The following is a 10,672-nucleotide window of genomic DNA, read 5'->3' as shown; positions in this document are numbered from 1 at the left end:
AGTGAGTCAGGCTCGCTGTTTGAATTTTCCATTTTCTGATTTCAAGCCAGATTTACAGAAGTGCCTGAGACTCACAGCTTTATCTGAACCCAGTAGCAGGGGTGTTTTGTCCTGCAAAACCTGCCCTGGAGCCAAGCCTGGGGCTGACTCTTTCCTTCCCCAAATAGTCTCCATCTGGAGACTATTTTCTGTGTGCAAAACAATTTCAGGTGAAGCTGAGGCAAAGCCTGCAGTCCCTTGCGCTGCTTCTGTTAACACCCACTGGGCTCTCTGAGCTTATCCCCGGTTCGACAGCGTTGCAGTATGCCTGGAGAAGTCTGCTGAGAACCCCGACTGAGCAGAAACAAAATAAAAGGAGGGGGCCTGCCTCCCCTGGAAAGGAGCTCGCTGGGATCTGCCCCTGCCGGAGGAGAATGCTGCCATCTGCTGCCCACAGCTTGGTTCGGCTGGGCCGGGGGAGGAGGTGGGCAGGGAGGTGCTGACCCCAGGTGAGTCGAGGGCTGTGGTTCAGGGGCAGCCCTAAATCTTGCCTGAGAAGCAGGGGAGCCCTGAGGTTACCTGGGAATCAGCTATCTTGTCCCCGGACTAGAGGGCTTTATGCTAGAGGGGGTGCCCAGTCGCTGGTGTCTGTAGGACCAAGGAGGAGTTTCTTAAAGGACCAAATTGGCCTAGAGCTGGTCTGGATTTCTTATTTCTTTATGGTGCCAGCAAATGGTGTACTGGCCCTGAGGGAGAGCGGTGTGTCAGTCTGCCACCATGCAGAGGTCATGGGGCTCCCAGCACAGGGTCTGGGGTTGTAATCGACACCCAGCCCGCAGAAGGAGGTGGGACCCCAACAATAGCAGAAGGCTCACACCTGGAAAGATGGGGATGAAGGTTGAGGAACTAAGAGTCTCCAAATGACATGCCATTCAAGTAAATGGACTTCTTGCTAAATAATCCCAAAGTGCTTCAGTCTTGGACATCCCGTGTCCCTGCGCTGGATGCTGAGCGTGTCTTAGTTTAGGTCTATGATGTATAAATTACAGTCACTTGTTTCATTCTCCCTTTACTTAAGGTCTGAGGCACAGCTAAAAGCTTTCACGGTGTAAAAATTTATGCATTTTAAAAGTGAGGGAATAAGGGACAGGGACTCGTACCTTGTGAACAGAAGAGCAGTCGTGGCAGGAATAAGCCTACGCAAGCTGGTTGTAACATATCTAAAGATCAGGCAAGTGTAAGTCACTGTTTCTTTAGAAAATAGCCTTCATCAAGATTAGTCTATTGGCAGGATGTGAAAATGGGTTGAATCCACAAGAACTTCACAAGCAGCTAGCTGAGGTATGACTACGTGCGTTCACTTTTCTGACTGAAATAAAGGCCTATCCCCTCAGACCGGTTCCTGTTGTGTACGCGTAATGACATTTCCTAGCAAAAGGCCTTTCTGTAGATATAATCGTGCCAGTAAATAAGTATTTTTGCTAATGTCTAGTTGCGCTTGAGGAGACACTCTAAGAGATCCCATTGCTGATAGAAGCACTTTTCAGTAAATATTGTCTGTCTCCTTCAGTATCCCTTAAATTTGGCACACATGGCTGAGGTTTCTTCCAAACCATAATGGCTAGAATATGTTCATTTTCTTATATGAGATTTAAATCTCGGAAACCATGACAGCAGCTTGAATATCACACCTTACTTCATGTCAGTGCGGTCATGAATTCTGGTCGCATAGATAACTGCTCCACTGTAACTGTGCAGGCATTAGGTGCCTTTTCAATCTAGTCTTGGCCCACTTGTTTAAAGTAGATCTGGTTTTGTTTGTAAGGTCAATGTTCTCTCCTTCCTTTTATGGAAGATCCGATGAATGTAAAAGTTCTATACATCTCAAATATTGGACACGAATGGTATTTTCTTACTGCAAAAGCAAGAGAGTTGCAAAGCAGCAGGATTTTTCAAACTATCTTATAGACTTCGAATGAGGAAGAAAGTAACATAACCCAATGCAGCTTTCCTATATGTATGTATGTACACGTATATAGTGATGCTCAGAGCTGATTCAGGGTATCATCTTTCAGAGAACAATCAAAATGCTGACTTTTGAATTACTGAAGTGCTGTGTGGCTGCGTTGGGGCCTCCTAAAACCGACCGTGGAAATAGGTTGGGTTTTTGGCTGAATACAGTTGCCTCTGTTCTGACCTCTGCCTTTTGTCACGGTTCTGTGCCATGTTTAGTTTCTTTATAGTGCCAAAAGCAAACTGAAAATGGATTATGTTTGGATGACATGCTTTTTACGGTATGTGATTTATAAAGCATGGTGATAGCCCTAAGCCTGTGTAAGAAGAGCCTTGAATAGAACAGGTAGTACGTCCTAGATAAGTGCTGAATGCCCTGTTTGCTTTGCAGGAGGTGAACCTTCTTCTGAATAAATCCTTTGTTGCCAAGTCTGTCACCTGTAATTATTTTCATATGTCATGTGTAACTTTGGTATAAAGTTAAAAGATCTGTTAAGATTACAAGATTGTACGAGTTGCTCTCTAACTAAGGTTTGGTGTGTTTTGGTTTCTTTTTTTTAAATATTCATTATAGCAAAACTTAAATCATGTTTCGAATGTACATTATGTGATACGAGGCAGGGTCTAGTTATGTTGCAAACGCCAGTCGAGAAGGGAGGCGAGCATGGGAAATCACCATCTCAAAGAAGTCATAAACTGAAATGGCTGAACAGCCCCAAGTCAGCTTCAAATTATTTCCTTTGTTTGTGTTGCCTTAGGAAATTAACCATCATCTTATTTAGATTACAGTGCATTAGATTTATTTAACTAAAAGCAGGTAACTGTCAGATAACTGCACGCATGATAAAGATACTTTAGAGCATCAGTTACCTTAAAATCCTTGTTGTTTTTCTGTCCCTTGGCCAATTTTGACCCTTGGGAGGATTTTACTAAGAAGAGACTTCTAAAAATAATGAGGGATGCTGCAAAAGATTTTGGAAAATTCTAATGAATTATACCAGCTGGTTGTCTTTAATTCCAGTTTGTTTTTTTTTTTTTACATGCTGGTACAACTCTAGTAGACTGAGGACGCCCCAACCTCTGCACAGTTCCTGCTTGGAGAAAACAGTGCATGTGCATTAATTTGTACTCAGAATGCCTTATCACATATAATATTACTCAAAGTATTATTAATTATACTTGTACCAGATAAATTTGTCTTGTCTGGCCCAAGTCAAAAGGGTAAAGTCTGGATTAAACACAACTTACGGATAAGGCTGCAAAGGGACATTTTGGGAAGTTATTGCAGCAACAGCCTTGGATGGGTTTCTCACATTACCTGATAACCCAAACCAAGAGGTTTGTTATCTAAGGCAACCCCTCTGGAGCAAGTTATTTCTTTAACTCATGTTAAAACTCATGTTTTACGTCCTAGCTAAATGAATGAGGGGTTAGTAAAGCACGTCAACACCACTAACAATGCCTTCTGTAACTAAAATTCCTGGGTTCAAATCTTCTTGTTTTCTATTGAGTGCTGAAAAAAATCACTTCCCTCTTTTGTGCCTCAGTAGGCAGAAGCCCAGACATAAAACTTACCAAAAACTATGGGTTAACACCGGTTTGCTCAACACATTTATTTAAAGCCCCTGCCCATGGGGAGAAATGGCCGTTAGTGAATCGAAGCTTTCATACACACAAAACCCTACTTGATGAGGGGATGATGCTTAAAAACCACGGTCTGAATGTATCCCGCTGGGTCAGAGAAACAAGAAAAGAAAACCTTCTTTTTCCTTTTTAGCCAGCAAAAGAGCCTCCTTGCGTGTGTTGCCGTTTCCTGATTTCAGGGACCTGAAGTCTCTTCCCTCGATCGTCAGTTTTGGGTGAGAGGAGGGGAAGGTCTCGGCTTGAGAAGCGGCCTCAGGGCTCCCGCCGTTGTCGCGGAGGAGGACGAGAAGCCCGCCCGCTGCCGTTTGGGGCCGCGCGGAGGCGGCGGGGTGAAGCGAACTGTCAATCAGCGGAGCGGCGCCCTCTGATTTGCTGTCGGCTGGCGTCACGTGGGAGCGGGCTGCCTGTATATAACGGCGGGCGGGGTAAGCGCCCGCCGCCATTTTGTCCGGTGAGGAAAAGCGGAGCGGGAGTCTCGTTGAGGGTCGAGTCGGCTACGAATTTAGCGCGGGCTCCCTTCGCGCGCCCTCCCTCTTAGCATCGGTGAGGATCTTCACCTCGGAGGGCGGGGGGAGGCGGCACCCGCGGTCTCGGTCCCCGGCAGGGCGGATGGAAGCGGCGGGGCCCGGTGGCGGCAAACAAAGAGCAGCCGCCATTTTGTAAAGCTGGGCCGCGGGCGGTGGCTGCCGCCAGGCTGAGGAAAGCCGGGCGGGGAGAAGGCGGGTAGGCTACGGATTGCCTTGAAGAGCCCGCTCGCCGCCTTTTCTCCGCGGCTGTGGCCAGTGAGGCGAGGTGCGGCTGGGCGGGAGGTGCCGCGGGGGTGGTGTGGCGCCTTCCCGCCCGCTCCGGGGCAGCGCTGGTTCCTCACGCCGCGCACGCAGCGCTGAGGAGACGCTCTGGAGGGATTCCCGGAGCGCTCCCGGCGTGGCCTCTGCCGGAGATGGCGCTGCTTCTCCCCCCGGCATGTGCAGCTTCCCCCGAATCCCGCTCCGAGAACAATGGAGCCCTTCTCTCGCGCAGCGCTCCCCCTGCAGGCCCGGCCCCCGCTGTAACCCAGGGGCAGGGGAGAGGGGCGCAAAGTTCCCCTTCAAAGTTGGGGGCCTTAAAAGTAAACGGAATTCCCTGAAATAGTGAATTTTAATCACGATTACGATATAGCAGCTAACTTTTGTGTTTGGTTTTGAACACTGTCCTTCCGCCACCACCCCTTCCACACAGGTTGATGTTTCTATCATGTCAGATCACATCGCTGTTGAAGTTTCTGGGAAAAGCAACCAACAGAATTACTTCCCTTGTAAGTGAATAAACACTTGCTGTGTGTTAAATATATATGAGCTTTTTTTTTTTTTTTTTTTTGTCCTAGCAATGCATCGTGACTCTTGTCCGCTGGACTGCAAGGTTTATGTGGGTAACCTTGGAAACAATGGCAACAAAACTGAATTAGAGCGAGCTTTTGGCTACTATGGACCACTGCGCAGTGTATGGGTGGCAAGAAACCCTCCTGGTTTTGCCTTCGTGGAATTTGAAGATCCACGAGATGCAGCTGATGCAGTAAGAGAACTAGATGGAAGGTAAAATGTGCTTCTCGCGTGTTCGGCTTGCCTGGTGAAAATACCAGAAATTGTGGGTAGTGAGACAGCTTAAATTGGGAAGCTTCAACTGGCAAAACCAAGGACTTGACACATTTGTTATGCAATATTTATTTGTACAGTGGCATAAGGGTAGTCTGTCCTAATGTAATTTTACATTTTGGAGCCGGACTCCCACATTAGATGTGACTCGGATGTCTTGGTGCGCATTAGTTAAATTCAAGATGGTGTTACTGTAAAGAGACAAAACTGATCATGGAGGCTCTCCTTGGTTCCTTCTCTGCCCGCTTTAATAGCATGGCAAGCTTTCAGAAACGGCCAAATGTTTTATCTGTCATGCTGGAGTCTACTTTTTTAGATTCTGAATACTGTGTACTTTGACTAATGTATATACACAGGATGTTTTTCCCCTTGTTGTCTATTCCTTTTCCCTGTCTTGATTCTGTAGGTTTTCTTCTGCGTGCCGACTTGTCCCTAGACGTGCTAACTGATGTCAGTCTCTTTTCCCAGAACTCTCTGTGGGTGTCGTGTCAGAGTGGAGCTCTCCAATGGTGAGAAACGGAGTCGGAACCGTGGTCCACCTCCATCCTGGGGCAGGCGTCCTCGAGATGACTATCGCAGAAGAAGTCCTCCTCCTCGTCGCAGGTACTCTAGGTCAAAGTACACTCGTAGAGCTGTTGGCACTGTTACCACTTAGCATCCTAGAAGCAGGCTTTTTAAAAGCATGTTGATGGATAACATTCATCTATCTGATCACAATTTGGAGATGGCAAATGCTAAAAAAAAAAAAAAAAAAATACCCAAACCCCACAAAATCGAGGTGAACTTAAGTTGTGTTGAATGTTGGCTTTTGTCCTTAGGTCACTGTGCAAGTTGGTAGTCAGCGCCCTCTATCCTGGACTTACCCTCGTTCCTCCTAAAATCTGCTCATCTTCTAGTCACACTTTCCCTTTCTTCCCCATACTTCAACTTAGGCTGTTCCTTTCCTTTATTCCATAATGGCAAAACATGACATACAGCAGCTTAGCATTTCCATACAGATGTGTTTCTCCGCTTTGTTTGCACAATTTAAATACTTTCCAAGTAGGCAGCTGTTTAATAATAGATCAAGTAACAGTTGCTCTAAACATCTAGAATCTTTACACTTTAGTGTTAGTTTGGAATTAAAACATCGTGTGACGATCCTGTCACTTGAGGTTTGCAAACCCAGCTCTAAAATATAGCAGGATTTTTGGTAACTGACACGTTCTTGGACCCAGACTAGCTTGTCTGGCGGTTTAAGTCTGCAACGTGGTTTTTGCAGGACTGAATTTACCTGTTGCAGGTGAGTGAAGTCCTCACAAGTCAGGGTTTCAAGCTTACCCTTTTGCTGTTGAAAAATAACACATTAGGAGTATTTGTTAGCTAATAGATGGTTGTACTGATGGCTTGTTTTTCATTTTTTTTATGCTTTTTGGTCCATCTATTAATAAAAATGAACCCGTTACAGAGTCACCATCATGTCTCTTCTCACCACCCTCTGAGTCTGCATTAGCCAGTCAACTAGCCCTTTCAGCGTCATGTGACCAGCGCGCCCCATTCAGCTTGGCTGGTGTCGTTTCACATGACCCAGGCATGGCCAGTCGTCAGGTTGCACCGCCCTTTGGTTCCCGAGCATGCTGTTTTCTCTCAGCCTTCTCTCCAACCTTAACCAAATCGGCAGCAGCCACCTCGACCGCCCACACATTCCCGGCCAATCAGCTCAGCTGTTTATTTACCAAATGTCTTCACAACAACTACAGCAGCAGCCTTCGGCTAACAAAAAAGCAGGAAAAATCCACAACACCCCCTTCGCCAACCAACTAAATACAACGCAACATCTGGCAAAACCTTTTCAGCAAATTCTTCTTGGCAGTCAGTCCGGCAGCCTCACCTCACCATTTCTAGCTTGTTGAAACCAAAAACTAGTAAGTTTTTCCTGCTTATACAGTTTACTGCTGGTTAAAATAAGGAGTAAGCGGCTTATAAGTAATTACTTTTCTCAATCAAAGGCTGGCTGTGCATAATTGAGTGGTAACGTACATATGTTGCTTGAGAAAACTTTTAAGGGTGATATGGAAGCTCTTACACTGTGAATAACGTAAAAAACCAGTATATTTGCATGTGAGATGCCAAACTAAATTTTTAATAAAGCTCTAACAAACTTAGCTTTTCCTTGCCAGAAAAATCCTATCACCTTTAAATGGTTTTACTAACAGTTTTCAAAACTTAAAACAATTACTTTTTGGGATGAACTGGGCCGAGCTAAGGTTATTTTTATTTTTTATTTTTTTTTAAAGAAAATAGTCTAAACACACTCTATGGCATTAAAAATGACAATCACAAATATGCAGTTCTAATGTAGCACTTAATGGCATTATCAATATTGACACTGAGCGCATTTTCACTTTTTTTCCACTTGGTATCTCTTATGTCTTGTCATGGACCTTTTTGGCTTGCATGGGTTCCAAAACATTTGGTCTGTGCTATTTTTTTTTTTTTTTGGAACCACTTGTGGGACTTTGGTGTGGTGTTCTGGGCAGTGTATTTAGTTGAAATGGAAAGTGTTGCATTGGACAACTCTGCTATGAAGCATTCTTAGTTAAAGTGAATTCGTGGTTGGAAACGTGCTGTTCACACTGAGCTTTGTTTTACTGCCTAATCTTTCCATGCCTTTTACTGGATGATGGATGCCAGTTATTCTTGGCACGTTCCCTGGGCCCAACAGTGAGTTTGACAAGTTGGGAAATGCCTCACCCCGTTAATGCTGAAAGAATTGATAAAAAGCCTCACATTTCTTTTTCTGGTTCTAGATCACCGCGAAGGAGAAGCTTTTCTCGTAGCCGCAGCAGGTATGCATCAGTTAATTACAGCCTGGACCACTTTGTCCAGGAGGTTTAAAAAGAAACAAACAGAAACAGCTTAATTTTTTGTCTGTATGCATTAATAGACTCCAGGGTAGGCATTGTAGTCGGTAAGAGGGAGAAATGGGTTTGCTTCCATCATATTGCTCGCCTGGAGTTAATCTGTTTACACAGCTATTTGGGATTCCAGGGTCATCAGTTGAAGGATATTAAGAATGGAGGGAACTAGTTTTTCTGTTCTGCAGCTGTCCAAGGTTCCTGCCAGTTTTCCCACAAAGTTTCTGTGTTAATGTGCTACTCTTCCTCCAGCTACTGTGAGCCACGAGTACAGGTGGTAAGAAACATAGTGAGCGTGTTCTGCTGTCGCACACCGCAGAGCGTTAGGTGGTAATGACACAGCGGTATAGCGCTGTTTTGTGTTGGGATCTTTGAAGCTTCCAGGGTTTATAGGTGATTTTTACGTTCTTGTAGCACAGGGTGCTGCATTGCTGTACGGGATGCGTAAGTGTAGGCGGAGGCACGGTCACTTGCAGTCTGACTCAGAACAGATTTAAACTGCTGCATAGGAATAGGTGCCTGTTTACAACACGACTTAAGCTGAGTTGTATGGCTCAAGCTGATTATTCTTACCTGAAGGAAAGGCTAATGCCGTAATCTTTAACGGGTTTCCCCTGGTTGAATAGTTGAAAACCTTAACTTCCTGAAGGGAAGCTCTTCAGATAGCCTTGTTAACCTAATGAGCTCAGCTTTGCTTTGGCACCATAATCATCTTGCTTTGTAATCTTCAACAGGTCCCTCTCCAGAGACAGAAGAAGAGAGAGATCACTCTCACGGGAGAGGAATCACAAGCCTTCTCGTTCCTTTTCCAGGTCTCGCAGGTAGGATGGGTCTTACAGTGGTTACGCATTTTGAGTAAATCTGTAAAAATGACTGTTTCCATGTCTTAGTAATACTGAAATAGGTTGTGGTGGGGAATCATCTCTAGTTCCTTACCGATGTTCTTTATCTTAAAGAATTAAATACTCGGTTTTATTAAACAGTATTTTTAAAATGCTTAAACGTCATCTACTGAGTTGGGCTGGGGGGGTTGAAGCGAAATCTGCTGCTCTTGGCACCTGGATACTAACGTGTCTTTTCTTCTTCAGTCGCTCCAGGTCAAATGAGAGGAAATAGGACTGTGAGAAGGAGCTGTGTACAGGAAGTCGTTAGATCTGAGGACAGGAGCAGTATGTACAGAACATTGTTTTGTTTTGAAACTTCATAAAGCTTGGTGCATTTTTAAAATGTTTTAGCTGTTGAACTTGCTTTGTTCCTTGTATCTTGTAACAGGTGGCAAATGTAAAGATGTGAATCTGTATATGGTTCTGAGCAGATCATATGATTTGTAATATTAATCACTTTACAGTGTACCATTACACATAACTTTTTGTTTGCGTTGAATGGGTAATTGGTTTGTCTTACATAGATAGAAGAATGTTTCTGGTTGTGACATGCTGGGGTATGTTTTGCTGGGATTCAGCTTTTGGAAAGAAGCATGCAATGAAGATGTGTTCATTGCGGAAGCGTGGCTGTGAGCGGTGTTCGTCTGTGCAGAACGAGATGTAGATGCTTCATAGTACAGTTCTCGGAAACAGTCAGGAACGTCGAGCCAGTGGCGTGTGAAGGGAATGACTGAGCTGCAGTTTTATCCAGAGCTCTAGTTCTGACTTCCATTACCCGGAACTGAGCTACTTTATATTATGTGAAATATAAATTTTTAGCCGTAGGGTCAGTTGGTTTTGTACTTCATGTGACTAGAGTACTTCTTAAACATGATTGTTTGATTGACCATCTATTCCAGAACCTTGTGAGTAGACCAAATACACAGCAGAACTGACAACTGGAGTGGATGTGTTGAGTGTGTAATGGTACATTGTAAAAGTTATGAATTAAACATTTCTTTACTGTACAAGAATTTTCATGTCACTTGTAAAATGTCTTTTGTGAGATCCTTGGGATTAAAGTTTTGGTTACAACTTGTTGTTTAGTATTTGACTTGAGTACCCGCTATATACATGCGCTTTGCAGAACGTGCGCTTGGGTCTTGTGCTGCAACTCGGTGCAAATTCAACACGCTCTTCAGTACAGAGTAGAATTACACTTGCCACATCTCACTGGAACACACCTGCAACAGTAAATGTCCAAACGCTGCTGTAGTGGCAGGTTGCTGCCTGCAGCTGTGCTCCATGCCATCGCGCACCTCGGCGAGGGGCAGGGCCTCGCGTTCCGTCACTGCCATCTGGTACCGGCATTACAGATGCAGCCTGGGTGAGCTTAGTGGTGCTAGCTTGCTTTCTTGCCCAATGGTGAGCTCCAGAAGGCTTACTCGGAAAACTAGCCCGAGATTCAAAGGTTCACACCACTTTTTGCGTCCTGGATGTGGGTCGGTAACAACACTTAAGGTATTCTCCCTATCTGTCAGTTTTGAAATTGCTGGTCTGTAAACTGAAGCTTTGCATGAAGATTTCACTCGGAGTGTAAAGCCGTGGCATGGCTCCAACCATGCAGTTGGAGCTCCTAAACTGC

At 44.9% G+C, this 10,672-nt stretch overlaps 1 protein-coding gene across 1 annotated transcript; it reads left to right on the top strand.

Annotated features, from left to right (window-relative positions):
* Positions 1 to 4,077: 4,077 nt before the first annotated feature.
* Positions 4,078 to 10,122, top strand: SRSF3 (serine and arginine rich splicing factor 3). The gene is made up of 6 exons (XM_076357805.1): positions 4,078 to 4,179; positions 5,000 to 5,207; positions 5,736 to 5,870; positions 8,057 to 8,095; positions 8,899 to 8,985; positions 9,253 to 10,122. The coding sequence occupies exons 2-6, from the start codon at positions 5,002 to 5,004 to the stop codon at positions 9,278 to 9,280; spliced, it is 495 nt and encodes a 164-aa protein (XP_076213920.1). The 5' UTR covers positions 4,078 to 4,179; positions 5,000 to 5,001; the 3' UTR covers positions 9,281 to 10,122.
* Positions 10,123 to 10,672: the final 550 nt, after the last annotated feature.

Source organism: Aptenodytes patagonicus, chromosome 22, assembly GCF_965638725.1.
Source record: "Aptenodytes patagonicus chromosome 22, bAptPat1.pri.cur, whole genome shotgun sequence".
NCBI lineage: Eukaryota > Metazoa > Chordata > Aves > Sphenisciformes > Spheniscidae > Aptenodytes > Aptenodytes patagonicus.
The sequence above is the reverse complement of the archived record's forward strand: the minus strand, read 5'-3'. Positions and strand labels throughout refer to the sequence as shown.

Excerpts from the sequence above, each read along its gene's own strand:
- SRSF3 (XM_076357805.1), top strand. The coding sequence starts at position 5,002 with ATGCATCGTGACTCTTGTCCGCTGGACTGCAAGGTTTATGTGGGTAAC. Across the intron at positions 8,096-8,898 it reads TTTTCTCGTAGCCGCAGCAG|GTCCCTCTCCAGAGACAGAA; the intron begins GTATGCATCAGT and ends AATCTTCAACAG. Across the intron at positions 8,986-9,252 it reads TCCTTTTCCAGGTCTCGCAG|TCGCTCCAGGTCAAATGAGA; the intron begins GTAGGATGGGTC and ends TTTCTTCTTCAG.